The following is a 19,579-nucleotide window of genomic DNA, read 5'->3' on the forward strand; positions in this document are numbered from 1 at the left end:
AAACGAGTTCTGATGAGGTTTTATGTTAATCTGTAATACCGTGATTATCCACTAGATGGCGATTTACCCAATTAAAAAAACTGAAGCAAAAAAATTATTTACTCCTCATTCTGAATCTACGGAGCCCCTAAGGGGACATGGAGCAAATATTAAATAAAGTTTAGTTTCATGTGCTCACGTGAAACTATCGCGCGCTCACGTGATAGTTTCACGCGAGCACACGAACTAAACTTTAAAAAAAAAATTCTGCACATGAAAGTTTCACGTGAGCACATGAAACTAAACTATAGATTTTTTTACTCCAATGTCACCTTAGGGGCTCGGTATGAATCTGATCTCTAACAAAATTCCTCCAAAAAAAGGAAATTATTTCAGCTTTTTGCTAAAAATGTTTTATTTTTTAAGAAAAATTCCAATATTTCAGAGTTTATAAGCAGAGAAAAAAAAGTTGAAAGATGATTTTTTTTTCTCATTTTGTTTGTTTATTTTTTGATTGAAAGCAGAGGGTCTGTTCTTTCATTTGATATATTTGTATGCTAATATAAAATGTTTCTGGAAGGCATATTGTGAAAAATGCTGGCGGTCAGTTAAATAAAAAGGCTGACGGGGAATGGGTTAATGTGTAAATATTGTAAAACCATACTTGCACAAATATCGGTGTATGTTGTTTATGAAAGATCTCAGAAAATATAGCGTCTCAATGCATTAAACATTATAAACCCATTTGTACATATTTACAGTAAATCCAAATAAAAAGTAATATGTCCCCATGCTTTCAATAAGATCTAGTTCACTGTCTGTTGTAAGCATACGTGTGTCTTTTAATTTGTGTGTTGTAGTTGGACAGTGCTTCTGCAGTTCCGGGTCCATCTCTGCACTGTCAGAAAATCGCACGTGCCAAGTGGGAGTTTCTGTTCGGGACACCTGCCAGTGGACAAGATAAGAGTCAGTAGCCTCCATATATCTACTTTACTTACTGTAATATCATTAGACTCCCATAAAAAAGCAATTAGATTACAGTGTTTTGTTCTGATTACATAGAGATTGTTTTAGGTCAGAGATTTTAAGATTAGATCTCACTTTGTACTTTTACCCAATATGTGTTTAATGCATGAAAGGCAGCTTCACCAAACATGGTTGTATTATATGAGATACTGTGTAAAGTATGCATTCTGTGCAAATATTTGAAATATTAAGTGCATTAATTTGCTGTTTTGAAATTATCGTCCATCTAGATGTTCCAGAACCCTCGACGGCTCCTCTTAGCGGTCACTCCACCCCAATCCCACCCATGTATCTGCCTTTGGAGGAACTCGCTCTCAGAGCCAATCATGATGTTCATCATGTGGAGGTGGAGCTGGTGACTCCGCCCCCCGCCGCCCCAGGTACCTCTCCCAAAACCGGAATAATCAGACGGACTTTGAAATACTCGGAGACGGACTTGGACGCCGTTCCGTTACGATGTTACCGGGAGACGGACATAGACGAGGTGTTGTTGGCGGAGCAGGACGATGCCGACTCAGCGTTTGGGAGCAACCGAAGTGTCATGGGAACTTCCTTTGCTGGGAGCAGCCCTTTAGGAGAGATGCCAACCGAGAGAACAGATGGACGGGAGGAGGAGGAAGAGGAGGATGTTGCGAGCTGGGTGACTGTCAGGATGCAGGGGGACGTGAGGAGGCTGCTGGCTGATCAGGACTTGGATGAGGAGGAGGAGTATTACAAGGTCATGCTGAAGAGGTGTGTGACAGTAAACATATCCTACCAAACAAACAAATAAGAAACATCACACACAATATGATATACAAAGTTTTATGAGTAATCGTGAGTAGTACAGAAGTTAAGTTAAAACTATACAAATATTACAAAATAATTCAATGAAATTTATATGAAAAAATATACATTATATTAGCAGGATTTAAGGACACAATGTAAATGTGCACAATTAATTTAACCTTTAACAAACTGTTAAGAGATTTACGTGAGACAATATTTTAGAAATAGCAATCCTCTGTATTTCTCAGACACCGTGATCATTTCAATAAGGACCATCCAGCTTTAAAATCTCCTCTCCTGCTCCGAGGGCCACGAAGAAGATCCGGAGACACTCAGGACACCTTCAGCCGGCATTTTGAAAGCATCATGGAGTCTCACCGTGCCAAAGGAACATCCTACAGCAGTCTGGATAGCCTTGACCCTCTGACCTCCAGTACTCAGACCGTCCTGACCTTTGACCTCCCCACGCTGACTCCACAGGTACAGGGTCAGATCTACCAGAGCGCCCGGCAGATCGTACAACTCAGCTTTGCTCCATTGGCGCATATAGAGATGCCCAGCCTCTCAGAGTCTGCGCTGACGATAACCTGCGACACAGACGCGACGCGAGCACCGTCCAGCGAGCGGCTAAGCAGTGGATCAGATGATCGTAACGGCCAGAGCTGGCACAGTAATCCTGCACTTTCACTGCCGAGGTTAGTGGACATATTTAGAAGTGTCACTCATCAATGCTCACATACTGAAAGTAATATTGGTGAATCTTATTGAAACAAAATACTGCCACTCCATAACAAACAGAATTATTTATTAATAAAAGTGTATTGTGAAGACTCCAGACAATATTATAGAATGAAAGATGGATAGAGAGAGAAGGGGAAAGAGTTTGTCTGATAACATGTAAAAGATAGAAATATGGATGGATGGATGGATAGAGAGATAGGGACACAGATGGATGGATAGCGAGAAAGGGACACATATGGATGGATTGATAGATGGATGAATGGATTGATAGAGAGAGAGATGGATGGATAGGGCGACAGATGGATGGATAGAGTGACAGATGGATAGAGTGACGAATAGAGAAATAGGGACATAGATGGATAGATAGAGAGAAATAGGGACATGATGGATAGATGAAGAGATGGGGACATAGATGGATGGATATATTTATAGAGAGAGAGACAGAGAGAGAAATAGGGATATCGATTTATAGGTGGAGAGATGGGGACACAGATGGATGGATTAATAGATGGATGGATAGAGAGAGAGAGAGAGACAGATGGATGGATATATAGAGAAATAGGGACATACCTGTAGATAGAGACAGGGACACAGATGTATGGATTGATAGATGGATGGGTGGATGGATGGATTGATAGAGACAGATATGCATGGCCAGGGATAGAAATAGGGACATAGATGGATAGGTGGAGAGATAGGGACACAGATGGATGGATTGATAGACGGACGGATGGATGGATGGATGGATGGATGAATGGATGGATGATAGATAGATAGATAGATAGATAGAGAGATAGAGAGATAGAGAGATGGAGAGATGGAGAGATGGAGAGATGGAGAGATGGAGAGATGGAGAGATGGAGAGATGGAGAGATGGAGAGATAGATAGATGGAGAGATGGAGAGATGGAGAAATGGAGAGATGGAGAAATGGAGAGATAGAAGGAAGAGATGGAGAGATAGATGGAGAGATGGAGAGATAGATAGATGGAGAGATGGAGAGATAGATAGATGGAGAGATGGAGAGATAGATAGATGGAGAGATAGATAGAGAAATAGGGACATAGATGGAGAGATAAACGGATAGATAGAGAGATGGATGGATTGATAAACGAATGGATTGATTTATACATAGATGGATGGATGGAGAGAGAGAGAGAGAGAGAGAGAGAGAGAGAGAGAGACATAGATGTGTGGTTTGACAGACAGATGAGTGGATGGATAGAGAGAGAAATAGGGACATAGATGGAGAGATAGACAGACGGATAGATAGAGAGATGGATGGATGGATGGATTGATAAATGGATGGATTGATGTATTTATAGATGGATGGATATAGAGAGGGAGAGCGAGATATAGATGTATGGATTGATAGACAGATGGATGGGTGGATGGATTGATAGAGAGAGATATGGATGGATGGATTGATAAATGGATGGATTGATGTATTTATAGATGGATGGATATAGAGAGGGAGAGAGAGACATAGATGTATGGATGATAGACGGATGGATGAGTGGATGGATTGATAGAGAGAGAGATGGATGGATAGAGAGAGAAATGGGGACATGGAGGGAGAGATAGGGACACAGATGGATGGATTGATAGACAGATGGAGGGATAGAGGGATAGATGGAGGGATAGAGGGATAGAGAGATGGATGGATAGAGATATGGATGGATATAGAGATTGATGGATGGATAGAGAGATGGATAGAGAGATGGATTGATAGACTGATAGAGAGATGGATTGATAGACGGATGGATTGATTGAGGGATAGATAGACGGATGGATTGATAGATGGATGGATAGATTATTAGACAAATAGATAGGTTGATAGACGAATATATGGATGGATGGACGGATGGATGGACGGATAGACGGATAGATGAAGAGGCAGACAGATAGATTTTTAAATATCAAAATTTGTGCCATCACTTTTGGAGTAATGGTGCCACCCCTGGTTACCCTGCAGTCTTAAGTGTGTGTGTGTGTGTGTGTGTGTGTGTGTGTGTGTGTGTGTGTGTGTAGGACAGATGAAAGGCAAATCTGATTGCTGGCTAAGAACTATAGAAGATGCCGCATAGTTCACCCTTATGCACACAAACAAAAAGCAAGTGACCTGAAATTCATATTAATATTATTAGTAAATATTGATTCTGTGAATGCTGATTTATTGAATGTTTGTTTGTGATGTATTAAATGTGTCATGTGTTTTTTCTGTTTTTACTCTACAAAACACTCAGCACCTGCAGTACATGTCGATTGTGTTCATACAGTCACTGCTCAGCATCGCACAGCAATGAAATGTAGTAGCCAAGCTGAACCACTGGGTGGTGACAGTAACTCATTTATTTGCAGTGCTACTGTATCTGCGTCACGGTTGTGTGTCATCATGTTAGTGATTTGTACAAGCCCCTCTAGGTATTAAACTTTGATGTGTACCTCTTGGAGACTTGTGGTTTGCCGAGGAGAAGTGTGATGTCACTTTTCTTGTAAATAATAAACCGCAGGCAAAAATATGAGATGGGTTTACATTTGAGAAAGAACACAAGGCATATCTGGAAAGTGCATTCAGAAGTATAAAGTATAATGTGCATTCAAGCTATACATTTTGTTGAATGCGTGTTCCCTGTAAATTGAACCCATTACCTTTTGAACTGCTCATACACAATGCAATAGCGTGTGTGTGTTTATGTGTGGCGTCTGTTTCTTTGGGAAATTTTGCAGCACATTTGTAATGCATTATGCAATGCATCTCCATCAGACTGCTTTTGGTTTGCCTATGATGCAATTCTTCCAAATCCGCTTCATGTAGTCATGTTAAGCTTGCTTTGTGTGCTGTCTGCTCTCAGATGATCCGTCAATGCTGTTTCAGTTTAGTAAACATTATTTATTAAGAATTGAGTTGTAATTTACATTTTTCTGGAGGGTTTTGATTGTGAAATGTCTGTAAATAAAGGAAGTGAAGTGCCATTTGAATTTCGATTCTGTGTGTATAAGATAAGATAATGACTTATTAATGAAGAGGAAAAATTACGGAATTTTCAAGGCTGGAAACTTTCCATGGGAATTAACGGGAATATACGGGTATACAATGGAAATTTTAAATAACAAATGCAGAGTTGCCTATAACAGGGAACTTAAATGTAGTTAAAAAATCTTTTTTGCATAATTTTGTTTAAAACAACAAGATTGAATGCAATTTCAGTTGATTTTCTACACAATGCACACTGCGTGCTTACTGCAATTTCTTGAATCCTGCACATAAAATAACATCAAAATATCTTTGCATGTATTTACGTAAATTACAAAAAAAAAACCCGTCCTTGCTGTGTGTAAGCTAGTGTGGAACAACATTAAACCATTGTGAAGACAAAAACACTGACTGAGAAACATTTAGGTGAAATATTTAAAACAGTAGTGTCTAAAAATAGGGTGACTATACGTGCCATTTTTCCCAGATGCATCCTGGCCCGGATTTCAGGTGCGTCTTTTGGAAGTTGTATTTGTTGACCACATATGTCATCAAGGTTATCACATAACAGTTAAAAACATAAGACATACGATCATAGTTTCATTTTTACCTTGAAATGTTACTCAATGACATGTGGTCGACAAATATGACTTCCGGAAGACGCACCGAAAATCCTGGCCAGGACACCTCCGGGAAGAATAGCACATATGTCACCCTACTAAAAATGACACCCCCCCCCCCCCCCACAAACACACACTTCCCCGAAATTAAAAAAAATCCTCCCTATATCTCTTAAGTGGGGAAACCTATCCATTTTCCTGTCATTGACTACCACACTTGCTGCATTGCTTTTGTGTTACTCGATGAAATAATCAATTAAAGTTCTACTTACAATTAAATCAGTCGTCACCCTTCACAAGACGTCACTTTTAAAATTTGTATTATACCTTGCATGCATGTCTGCTTATGATCAAACAGAATGTTTATTTATGTTTGTGTATGATATAGTTTATATACATTTCCCTAAATTTCCAAATAGTTCCCATAATATCCCGTAAATTCCCGTTTAGTTGCCAATTTGGAATATTTTCAAGATTAAGTTCCCATGGAAAGTTTCCGGAAATTTATCGGAAACTTGCCGCCCCTTTGCAACCCTAATTCAGACATATTGCATACTACACTGATCCGAGAAGGTCGAGAGAGAGAAAGAGAGAGAGAGAGAGAGAGAGACTCATTTGGAAAGATATCTGTAATACAGACAATGTCAGGACTAAAGATAAAACAGACCGCTCATACAGGTGTATTCAGGTGAAGATATTTTGATCATAGCCACTGAAGATCAGATCAGGTGAAGAAAGCCAAGGTGCAACACACAGTTGTAGGGTCAGTCGAGGCCTAGTGGCTTGTAACCCGAGAGTTGCCGGTTGGAGTCTCACGTGGTGCCCTTAACCTTAATTCCTCCCCGGGTGCTGGGATCACTGCCCACTGCTCCGGGTGTGTGTGTTTACGACTTGCAACGCGTGTGTTCACTACACACTGGATGGGTTCGATGCATAGGTCAAATTTCGAGTATGCACTTATACTTTCTGTAAAAGAAAGTTCACTCCAAAGGGTCTCAACCAGAAGGAGATTTAGCAGAGGTGATCTGAAAGAAAAGACCACGATGTTGGGTTTGCATTGTTCTTCAACAGAAGATAAATACACTAAAACCCAACAGCACACTGAAATCAGGTAGAAGCATTGAAAACGGCATTGTTGTGTTGATCTGATGTTCTTCAAAACGTTTAAACACCAGACATTTTCATAACTCTTTAGCGTTTGTGTGTGTGTGTGTGTGTGTGTGTGTTTAGGGAGAAGTTGGCACATTTGGCTACAGATGCTGATTTGGATCAAGAACTGAGCGAGCGCTTGGGTTTGGGCAGTAATGAAACTCTTAGTAACAGCAACCGAGCCGACCTGGAGGCTGCCAAACGCTTGGCCAAACGCCTCTTTAACCTCGATGGCTTCAGGAAATGTGACGTTGCACATCATCTGAGTAAAAAGTGAGTATGTGCCAAATAAATACATAGAGTACAGTACAGTATGTGATCCTGGATCTCAAAAGCAGTCATATATTTGAAACTATAGCCAACTATACATTGTATGGTTTTATGCCAAAATTCATTAGGATATGAAGTAAAGATCATGTTTCACGAAGAAATTTAGTAAATTTCCTACTGTAAATATATAAAAAATGTTTTTATCGTTAGTAATAATTTGGACAACTTGAAAGCCTATTTTATTTTTTATTTTTTGCAGATTTTCAAGTTTTATCTCGACCAAATATTGTCCTATCCTTACAAATGGAAAGCTTATTTATTCAGCTTTCAGATGATGTATAAATCTCAATGCCAAAAATTTACTTTTTTTCTCCAGGGTCACATATGTAAATATTAAATAAGTGTACACGTCTTTATAGAAATATATTTAAAGGAAACATACAAATGCCATTTTGTGATCCATTTTACCTCTTTAATGTGGTGGTTGTAGGGTGAAACAGGATGTTCAATTAAAAAACAGAACTTCATTGAAATTCATTGAGAATTGTGGTAAAACATAAAAGCAGTGGCGGTTGGTGACTTCTTTTTCGAGGGCACACGATGCGAAGCTCCTCACATCATCTCATCATCACATCTAAGTTGACCAGATTTTTTAAATGAAAAGCGGGGACATTTCCTAGTTCAATGCTCAAAATATCATCAAAATCTTATTTGTTACTGACTATGAGATAAAATGAGGACATAGCCTTTTTGAACTTTTTCATCTTTATTGTTATAGGTTTGTGGAAAACAGAACACCAAAAAATGGGACTGTCCCCAGAAAACGGGATGTGGCTTGTCATGTTTAAATATGTATTTGCAGAGGTGGGGACAAATCACACATGGTCAAGTCCAAGCAAGTCTCAAGTCAAAGTTCAGATAAATCAAGCAAGTCAAGGGTTCACCCTAAGCAAGTCAAGTTGAGTCCTGATAAGTTTCACGTCAAGTCACAGTACTAAAATAAATAGGGGTACATTTGTTTTTCGATTAGGTCTAAAATGAGCATTAGGTAAAGAAATTTAATCAAATGAATAAAAGCACTGTATTTATTGTATGAATTAAATATCTTTTTTTAGAGCTACAGAATTGATTTTCTCTTTGTCTTGGGTTGTTTGATTAGCATTAATTACACAACTTGAGTAGGATAATTGAGGTTACTGTCTCTTTAAAAGAAGCACAGACTGGTTTCTGCCTCTAATCTATACATAAACTTAAGACATAAACAAATATTTTAATAGAAAAAGAATACTGTGTGGAGATCATTTTGTTTGTATGTGTCCTGTCAAGAACAGAAAGATTTTATGTTCGCTTGTTTTTGAAACGCGTCTCTCTCGTGTGTTCACTATTGAGGGCACTTAAACGTGCGCGCACACAGATGGAGGGCGAATTCCAAACAGTGCTTCATAAACAGTCGCTCCACATAAAAACTTTGTTGTTTTTCAGTGCTCTGTTCGCAAAATGTATTTTTTATGGACTACAGCGTGAGACACAGTAGCACAACTCTCTATAGTCTACACATCAAGAGTTCTGATCTTTGAAAGGTGTAGTGATGATCACCTATGATTGGAGCTAGAACAGACACATTCGGCCACATGTGCGTCTGTGCTTAGTTACAGAAAGCTGCTCACTTTAGCACCTTTTTGCAGTTTAATTGTTTAAAATCACTTGAATGTTACATTTGCAAGCCTTTGAAACACGTGCAAATGATAAACTTTCCTTATTTAAATGTGCGTGTCAATCCGCGAATTAAATTACATGCGAGCAGAACCGTGGGTCGTGACTCATACGGATCAACTGCAAGCACAATGCTTTTTATTTTTCACACGCAGTCCACACAAACACTTGAAAAGTGCACATTTAATACAGACATTATAGCCTACTTATTACACGGCTCTCTGGAATGCTTGATTCTGATTGGTCAGTTGAGACATTTGCAGGTTCGTTATTTTAAAAAAATAACCGGTCCAAAGTAATAACGCATAGCCGGTACTATTTGTACGATTAAAATCGCTCCGCGCCAATAAAGATTACTAGCTGTTTGGCGCCATCTTGTGACAAACACTGGACAACCATAATTTTAACATGTACGGAAAAAACAAAACATTTAAACAGTGGATAGAAGAACGAACAACGACAAGACACAGAGAGCTTACTGAGACTGAACTTGATAAAATAGAGCATGACAGCTACGAAGCCAACACACAAAACAATACAGAATGGCATTAAAACTTCTCAAAGACTGGCTAAAAGAGAAAAAAATGGAAACAGACAAGTTTGAAGCAAAGGGTCTTAATAAGGTATTACGATCATTTTATGCATCTGTGCAAAGTTTCGCGGAAGGATAAACATGTTAATTTAAAACAAATATGCCAATAAAATGTTTCAAATTCATATTCATGTCCAGTTTTTTTTCTTATGTGGCAAGTAGCCGTGTAATAAGCGGGATAATGTAGAGGCAGCCGGTACTTATCGGGAAATAAGCCCCGACAGTGTGATCAGGAACCGACGCGAAGCCCCTTACGTGTAATATAGAGCGACCCTCTCATTTTAAGATGCCCATCAACATAAAAATTCAGACTATGCTACAGTTATAGCCAAATTTTCCAATACATATTTACGAGACGTATCAGTAAGGATAATGGTCACATTTCTAATAAGAAAAAGCATAATATGCAATCAAGGCCAAATTATGACCAACAGGAAAGATTAATTTATTACATTTGTAATCGTTATAGAGTGAAACTCACTATAAAGAGATGCCTTGTGGAGCTCGACTTACGTTACTGTCTGCCATGTTTGCCGCGGTTGTTTGAGTTGTGCAGCGTTAAAGGCACAGACGCTGATTAGTGGTGCTGACGTCACAATAATAATTTTTATTTTAATGAATTTTATTGCTGTTTGTTTATTATAAGTTCAAGTCATTGTCGAGTCTTCCCCGTCAAGTCTCAAGTAACTTGTTCTCAAGTCAGAGTCAAGTCATTTTCATACTTTAATCAAGCAAGTTGCAAGTCATGTGACTCAAGTCCCCCACCTCTGTGTATTCGGCTAGTCGTGTAAACTTATGTGCGTTATGTCACAATAAGTGCCTGCTGCAGACACTTCAAAGGTATTTATGATAAAAGAGACGCTTACGTTTTCCAGATACTCGCTTAATATTATGTGTAATCAAAGTTACGTGTTAAGTGAGTGTCTTGCGAGTATTTCATGAACCTCTCTTTTATCATGAACTCTTTCGACACGTGTGCAGCAGGCACGTATTTTGACATGATACACATGTTTGACATGACGCAACGGACACATATTTTGAATTCACGGCTGCCACTGCATACTCTAACAGTGGGTTCACACCAGACAGATTTGAGATGTCAAATTCGGGTCTACTGAATGTAGTACATGCTTCATTCGTGCGTCAATGCCACCCGCGAAATTCTAGTCATCGAGACATTCATGCGGAAATTCGCATCATGGGAGGGGCTTCTGCGACTCCGCTCACTTCCTGTAATCACGTCACTACTACCGCAAGCTCCTGATTGGTTAACGTAGATTTTTCAACTTGCACGTTTCCCGTGGCAATGCCATTTCGCATCATTCAAGCGAACTAAACACGCTAAACGCCTCATTCGCGCAGCGAGACCTACAGACGCGCATCAACGCGTCTTTATATTTGACTTATCATTGAAATACCTTGCGCTTGACGTCTCTACCGTGGCTGGTGTGGAGCATAAGAGGGCTTGATGATATCAGTCCAAAATAAAAAAAAGAATAATTTGTTTTGGTTAATCATTCATAATGAGTCACTTTTGGTTTCACATTGACCTTCAGTATGTTTTCACTTTTCTGTTTCACTGTTTTGTCTTCTCTGTATAATTTCTGTGATGTCTGTTTGTTGTGGTATCTGTTATATAATGCATTGTTTATTCTCAGGTTCTCTTAAGAGCTTTTCTCTCTCTGACAGATGCATCATGGGAGTTTCCAGAAGAGTTGTTGTGTTACCGTATGATCTTCTCTGATTGTGTTTTTGATGTTTTGTTTTGTTCATGTTTAGTAATGACTTCAGTCGCATGGTGGCTGAGGAATATCTGCACCACTTCAATTTCAGTGGAATGACTCTGGATCAAGCGCTAAGGTCAGCACATTGAATGCACGAATGAGATAAAATATTGCCTCATATTAGATTATTATGTTTGTTTTACTTTATCATCTCATGAGGTTTACCCAATGTTTATAATCTAAAGAGTTTCAAAATACACAGTTAACCTTGTTTAGATCCAGTTTCCATAAATATATCTGGGTTAGATGTAAATACTGTTTAATATTACACTTCTGTCTATATAAAGGTTCAGAAGATTTTATTTAGCCCTCACGGTTGTTAAATGTCATTTTATTACTCAACTGGGCCGGACAGAACAGCTTTGGCTCAGTGTCAGGAGTTTGGGACGGGACGTTTTATATGAGTCATGAGCCAAGAGAAAACTGTTTATTTTAGCATTTTTTTCTATTTTGTTTGGAACCGGTTGTAGTCCAAAATGTGAACATCAAACCTTTAATTATATAAGGGGAAGTCATAGGTTAAGTCCAATAAATAATCGTTATAAAATTAGGAATGGTGATTGAACCCTTGGTTGTGTGGTCATGCCCCCAATCCAAGTTTAAATCCCAGGTGGTGATCTCTATTCCCAATCACTTTGTGTGGAATAAATTTAAAAATATAAACTAATATTAGTAATGGATTTAAAAATATATAATAACACTTTGAAGTCTGTTTTAAAATAAGCATGCAGAAAATCCTATCAGAGTCTTTGTGTTTAGTGTTGTCTTGTATTTCTTTCAGGACATTCCTGATGGAGTTTGCTCTGACGGGCGAGACGCAGGAGAGAGAGCGAATCTTAGCACACTTTTCCCATAGATACCTGCAGTGTAACCCCTCTCTCCAACTATCTGAAGGTAAACTGTGTGTTACACTAATATGTATGGTGTTTCTAAAGCTTGTGTGTGTACTGCATATAGATTTGTGTATCACCCTTTACAGACAGTATCCATACACTGACCTGCGCCCTGATGCTGCTCAATACAGACCTGCATGGACATGTGAGTATAAACACAATGAACTGATTCAAATCACTATGTGATGTGCATGCGTTTGTGCGTCTTTAATAAGAAGACAAGGAAAATGTAAACAGCATGCATTCTTGCGTGCATGCGTGGGTTTATTAGTGCGTGCCTTCATTCGTTCGTTTGTACGTGCATTCTTGCTTGCATTGCGTGGGTGCATTAGTGCGTGCGTGCGTTCGTTTGTACATGCATTCTTGCTTGCATGCGTGGGTACATTAGTGCATGCGTTTGTTCGTTCGTTTGTACATGCATTCTTGCTTGCATGCGTGGGTGCATTAGTGCGTGCCTTCGTTCGTTCGTTTGTACATGCATTCTTGCGTGCATGCATGGGTGTATTAGTGCGTGCCTTCTTTCGTTCGTTTGTACATGCATTCTTGCTTGCATGCGTGGGTGCATTAGTGCGTGCGTTCGTTCATTTGTAAATGCATTCTTGCGCGCATGCGTGGGTGTATTAGTGTGTGTGTTCGTTCGTTGTTCAATTGTACATGCATTCTTGCATGCATGCGTGGGTGTATTAGTGCATGCGTTCGTTCGTTCGTTCGTTCGTTTGTACATGCATTCTTGCATGTATGCGTAGGTGTATTAGTGCGTGCGTGCGTTCGTTCGTTTGTACATGCATTCTTGCGTGCATGCGTGGGTGTATTAGTGCATGCATTCGTTCGTTCGTTTGTACATGCATTCTTGCATGCATGCGTGGGTGTATTAGTGCGTGTGTGCGTTCATTCGTTTGTACATGCATTCTTGCTTGCATGCGTGGGTGCATTAGTGCGTTCGTTCGTTCGTTCGTTTGTACATGCATTGTTGTGTGCATGTGTGGGTGCATTCGTGATTCAGGTGTGTAAATACAATGTTCAAATCACTGATTCAAATCACTCTGTTTTGTGTGTGCGTTCATGAGTACGTTCGTTTGTTCATTCGTGCGTTAATTTGTGGGTGCGTTCATGAGTGGGTACATGCATTTTTGCATGCATGGGTGCATTGGTGTGTGCATACATTCATGCGTGCGTTTGTGTGTGAAATAAAATGTGTATGTGTTATTATGTGGTTTGCTTTATCGACCTAAGTTCTTTATCTGCATGGACAAACCCTGGAGACTCAACTCGCTATTGATTTAAAATTGATTCACAGTTTAAATCAATAGTTTTCAGTGTTAAATGGATTATAAGTTTAATTATAATAATCACTGCTCATTACTGCTGTCAATTAAGTTTTTTACTGACCTCAGCATATACTGTCAAGTGCATTATGGGATTGCTGTCTGCACAAAACATGTGACGCTGTCTTTGAATTTTAAGAAGGTAACTCGGAGTACAGAGTAATTATCTGCTTAAATATCAACAGCCTTCACCCTGTGAGCACATCTACGATGCCTTAAATGACTGTAGACAGCATGCTGGGTCTCGGGACAGAGCCGATACGCTTTTAATATGTGGAGTGCGCAAAATCTTAACATTTTAAAGGAATATTCCTTAAAATCCATCATCAGTATTTGTGTTTTATACTATAATTGAAGCCCCAAAAAACAGCGATGGTCTATAGAGCAACTGTTTGATTAACATGGAGCAGACAGTGAGAGATGATGGGAGATATATATACACCAATATTGTCCTCTAACAATCTTTTCACGGCGCTCCAGTGCTTTTGTGGAAGGCTTTAGGACTGTCATCTAACACGGGCTCGCCGTCGCCATGGAAACAGGTTTACGGTCCTGATGAGGGCTGCTAGAGATTTTTCCTTCTGCTGTCAAAACTGCTTAGAGGTTCACATTATCAGATTATTATGTATTCTGTCTGCGCCTCTAAATATTCATAAATTTCCATCACCGGTCTCTCGCACGCACTCAGAGCTTAAAACATCCCATGATAAGTTTCAGTGGTGTACTGGAGATACTCCGAATGGATTACCTCTGAAAAGATTTTATTTCAAATAGACTCCATTTTAGGCACCTAAAATGTTTGTTGAGGTAAATCTCATGGTGGATTTCTAGCTCTTTTTTAACCCAAAATCATATCCATACCCATTCCTCTATATTGCATCTATGTTTCAAACATGCAATTGCAGGTTGCTTTATGTACTTATCTTTATGTGTTGAACAAAAAGCTCAACTTATTAATAATTATTTTAAGCATATAATTGTGAATTATGATAAGCAAGGAAACATTGAATTTTTTTCTTGATCCATCATTAATTTTAGTTCATTGCATCTTTTAATAACAAACTGTTGTTTACTGAAGGGTGTGTTGGTCTTTTCTGTTGCCAGAACATTGGTAAGCGGATGTCCTCTGCACAGTTTATTGGTAACCTGGAAGGACTAAACAGCGGTCATGACTTCCCTAAAGATCAACTAAAGGTATTTTTTTAGATACACATTTATACAAAGAATATTTTCCTCAACTTGTCAATGACGAGTGAATAGAAACATGTCTTACAGGTGTGTTTTTTACATATGCTGAATAATGTGTGTACACATAAACATCCAGCAGCTACACAAATATGATTTAGAAGTGTTTTCTGATAGGAAATGGTGTTTACTTAGTAGGTCATGCATTGGTTTATGTTATTAGATTAGTGTTATAATGTCATCAGGAGGAAATGTTATGTTTCCATTCATTAACCCTGCAGGCAGATTGTTAAGTTAATCGAATGAGTCGTTCAGCTAATGAACTAAATGAGTTTCAGTTTGTTTTAAGGGCCGAGAGCGGCCGTTGTCATGAATGAGTTTTTAAGCCTGTTGGTCGATAATGTCTCACACAGTAATAAAGACCATCTTATAGCAAGAGTTCATTTAAAGTGGCCATATTATACACTTTTGTACAGGGTCATATCTAGGTAACACTTTACAATAAGGTTGCATTTGTTAACATGATTTAATGCATTAGCTAACATGTACTATACAATGAGCAATGCAGCATTTATTCATCTTAGTTCAAGTTCATTTCACCATGTGCTAATACATTTTTTCTTTAAATTAAAGGCGGGGTGCATGATCTCTTAAAGCCAATGATTATATTTGAAATCCCCTAAACAAACACGCCACTACCCCAATAGAATCTGAACCTTTTTTTGACAGACATACGCAACCCAGGCAACGATGCCGGTTAGTAGACACGCCCCTTACTAATGATTGTTTACAAGTGTGTTTTGGTCAAGTCATGGACCCTGCCTTTTAAAGTTATAACTGTTCACATAAGTTAATGAACTAACATGAATGGCATTAACAAAGATTAATAAAAAAAAATATTGCTCATTGTTAGTTCATGTTAGCTAATGCATTTAGTGATGTCAAAGGGATAGTTCTGTCACCATTTTCTCATCCTCAAGTTGATCCAAACCTGTATACGTTTCTTTTATACAGGTTCTGCTAAACACAAGTTAAGATACTTTGAAAATGTTAATAACCAAACAGATTTGTGGCACCATTCACTTTTATTCATATTCATTTTATTTCATATTATTTATTCCTACAATGGAAGTCAATGGTGCCCCAGATATGGTTTTTTACTGTACAAACATTCTTAAAAATGTCTTAATTTGTATTCAGCAAAAAAGACATTTGAAATAAATATTTCTGTCATGTTTTTCACAGTTTTAAATTTGTTGCAAGACAGTTTTACAGTAAATTGTGAAACTATATGCAATTTTTTTGATAACTACCAGAGAGTTATTGAGTAAGATTATGTATGTTTTGTTTGAATATCCCATATTTCCCCGCAATTTCACCTAAATCTACACACCCTCAGTTTTTTTACTTATTTTTTCTGTTTTAAGTTCAGATTATTATTCAAATCTGCATCAGGTTTGTTGTCTAAATTCAGCTTTTTAATTTAAGTTCATATGCCTCAGAAATCCATTACATCAATCATTCATGTCAAAAGATCAGGAGGGACATTGCTTATATTCATTATCATTTTGAGTCCTTCATGTTCATGAAACTCTTTAAAAAGGTAAAAGCCAAACACAGGGACTATTTCTCTCTCTTTGTCACTCCACTTACATTGGCAAATTCATTGGCATATTGTCATATAAACCAAAGCTGTTATTGTGACCTGCTAATTATTTCATACAAATGAACAGTGTGACTAGTAAAACCAGTTATGATTTTATGATTTGGTTGGCTGAACTACATTTATAAAACTAGCATTGGTTGCCCAAAACACTGTAAAATGTTTAAACAGCTGTATTGTTGTGTAAGATTAGTTAAGTGTGATTATTATTAGTCGTAAATGTACTCATGATTGAACATTGCAGTGATTTGTCATATCATTGTTATACATATACTTGTCTTCATATTATGATTAATGATGCTGACAATCTTGAATTATCGAGCTTGTAGTTCTGTTTTTTATTGCATATCATTAATAAATTTTTGTGTGTTGGTGTATTTTCTTAATTTATTTAACAATTTTCTTATAGCCATATAATTCATCAATATTCAATCACATTTTTTTTTTTCATTTTGCTTCAAAGCGAGAATATTGTCATTTCAATTCATTTCCACAGTCATTTCACAACAATAACATATTCAATCTTCAACCTATTTGATCAGCCATTTTTTATTTATTTGGTAATGAAAAATGCCATACAGAATTATGATATGGATATAATATTATATCCTGTATGATTGTTAAAGATCTGTCCACTTGGTTAAGATTAAGTAGTGTGCGTACTGAAGGTTTCTATTTTTTGTGTGTGTGTATATTCAGTCATAATGAAAGATTGTGCGTCTGTGTCCTGAAGGAAGTGTGTAGTTTGTGTATTGCTAAAAGACAATGATTGATTTGTGACTGTGTCACTTACACATTGGTCATTTGTGCGGCTTTGCACCCACTTGTGAAGAGTACTACAAGTGCGTCGTTGTCATGGAGACGGAGGGATGGGACTGAGATACTGTATGTGTTCATGCATGGGTCGACTGCTGACCCACTTCATTGCCAGACCATGTGCAGTGATAATAGCAGATAGTGAGAGAAAACAATTATCTTCTGTCTTGTTGAGCACCGATGGGCTGAAACCAGATGGAAAGATGATGTTTATTATGTGTTCAGAGCAGGGTTGCATAACCAGTAATCGCAACTAAACGTTTGCAGAATATTTTTGTTTGTTTATATTATATATGTGTGTGTGTACTGTGTATAATAATTATGTGTAGATAAATACACACACATGCATGTATATATTTAATAAATATTTATGTGTATATTATATTTATAGGTGTATATACATTTTTATATTTGTATATAATATATATTGTACAAAAATATTAAAAATATTTTTTCTTAAAGGTGCCAAAGAATGCATGTTAATAATATGTTACATTGTTCTCTGATAGAAGGTTTGTGGCTTTATTAAGTGCGAAAATGACCTAGAGTCAGTTGTTCATGTCCATTTACAACCCTATGATTTGCCTTTATAATGAAATTGTCTATTATTATCTTATTTGAATGAGTCATGAATAATAATGTTGAGCTCTGCTCTGATTGGCTGTTTCTCACTCAGTAGCTCTATGTGTGTAAACAGATCTGATGTTTGAGTCTGTATTAGATGAAGATACAGATTTTGAGGAATAATTAATTGTTTGGAGATTGTTAATGGACGTTTCTGAGTGGTAAGTTTTTTTTTCAGTATGGACCTGCAAAACGTAACTTTAACATCAATAGTAGAACTTCAGACTAAATGCTAGCATATAGCATTAACTAGCATATATCACTAACTCAGCAGTCACAACTTTGTTTTTAGCATTGTAATTTAATGTTGGGACTACATAAAGACTGTAACAACTGATATGTTTAGAGATGCACCGATCAGATATTCTGGATTGTTATCGGGGGAGATCCAGGATTTTTGACTCTGATATCAGACTAACAGGACCGATCCAAAATCACTTCTATAGAAACCTCAGCATGTGATTTGAGCGTCAATTTTAATGGGATGATTAATGATTCAAATAAAACCAAATGTTTTGTTCAGCCAAATCTCAAAGTTTTCTCAACAATTGTAAACCTATTAAATGGTGCTTAGTGTCAGGTGTTTGGTAAATTTGACTCAATAAATTTACTGTAAAACATTTTTTAGTAAGTCATCTTGAGCAAAATTAATCTGTGGTGTCTTTGCTCGTGTTCTCCTTCTGAATTTCTTACGTTTATTTTTATGTCCTTAAAATATTCAGAATGTTTTAGTTACTGTAATGTGCAAAACATCATATATTATTTATTGTAAGTGTTTATATGTCATGTTAAGTATGTTGGACTGCCTTTCAACTTGTGCTAAATTAAATGAAGTCATTACAGCATCATTTCTCTATTGTAATATAAAAAAATATTTTTTGTTTCCGTAACCCATAAAAAATACCTTTTTTGCTTTGATTAAATGTCATTTATTTCTCTCTTGATTCACTGCAATGCCATTTTGGGGTTTATAGTCTGAAAAACCTTTTGTCCACTACAGAAAACCTTTTGTCCACCTTTTGAAGGTTACAGCCAGACAACGATTATTTTAGGTACCATTATTTTAAAGTGCGTTTGGTAAAATGCGGCTGTCATTGGATTCACCTCTTCTTATTTCCAGTGGAAGGTTAACGCTTTGTTATTTTTATAGACCGTTCACCGCGGTCACACTTCTAGTTTTATGATGTGCTTATGAATGTCCTCCTCCCATAATTCCCTCTTTCTCTGTTCCGTCTCTTTCTCGGTGTGTTTCACCTCTGTGGACAAGCGCTGAATGTTAATCAGCATTCAAAGTAAAGCAAGCCGTGTGTATGTGTGTCGCTGGAGTGCTGCGATTGGCTGCCTGAACCTGAGAGAGAGAGAGCGAGCGGGCGAGAGAGCTCGCAGCCTCCGTCAGGTCTCTCCGTGATTCAGACACATTTTTGTCTGCAGTGACTGAGAGATAACACAGACAGG

The 19,579-nt window shown here is 37.8% G+C and overlaps 1 protein-coding gene across 3 annotated transcripts in view; it reads left to right on the forward strand.

Annotated features, from left to right (window-relative positions):
- The window catches only part of LOC135743125 (PH and SEC7 domain-containing protein 1-like), a 61,575-nt gene that overhangs the window by 22,603 nt on the left and 19,393 nt on the right, over positions 1 to 19,579 (forward strand). For 2 of the 3 annotated variants that reach the window (XM_065260679.2, XM_073814985.1), the window contains exons 3-10: positions 840 to 945; positions 1,236 to 1,737; positions 2,022 to 2,468; positions 7,341 to 7,532; positions 11,614 to 11,694; positions 12,400 to 12,512; positions 12,598 to 12,656; positions 14,941 to 15,030. In XM_065260679.2, the coding sequence (XP_065116751.1) occupies positions 840 to 945; positions 1,236 to 1,737; positions 2,022 to 2,468; positions 7,341 to 7,532; positions 11,614 to 11,694; positions 12,400 to 12,512; positions 12,598 to 12,656; positions 14,941 to 15,030 (1,590 nt within the window). Of the gene's footprint in view, positions 1 to 839; positions 946 to 1,235; positions 1,738 to 2,021; positions 2,469 to 6,363; positions 7,222 to 7,340; positions 7,533 to 11,613; positions 11,695 to 12,399; positions 12,513 to 12,597; positions 12,657 to 14,940; positions 15,031 to 19,579 lie in introns of those variants that run through there. The other variant, XM_065260680.2, reaches the window with a different exon arrangement.

The sequence above is a fragment of the Paramisgurnus dabryanus genome, chromosome 1 (genome assembly GCF_030506205.2).
Source record: "Paramisgurnus dabryanus chromosome 1, PD_genome_1.1, whole genome shotgun sequence".
In the NCBI taxonomy this organism is placed as follows: Eukaryota; Metazoa; Chordata; class Actinopteri; order Cypriniformes; family Cobitidae; genus Paramisgurnus; species Paramisgurnus dabryanus.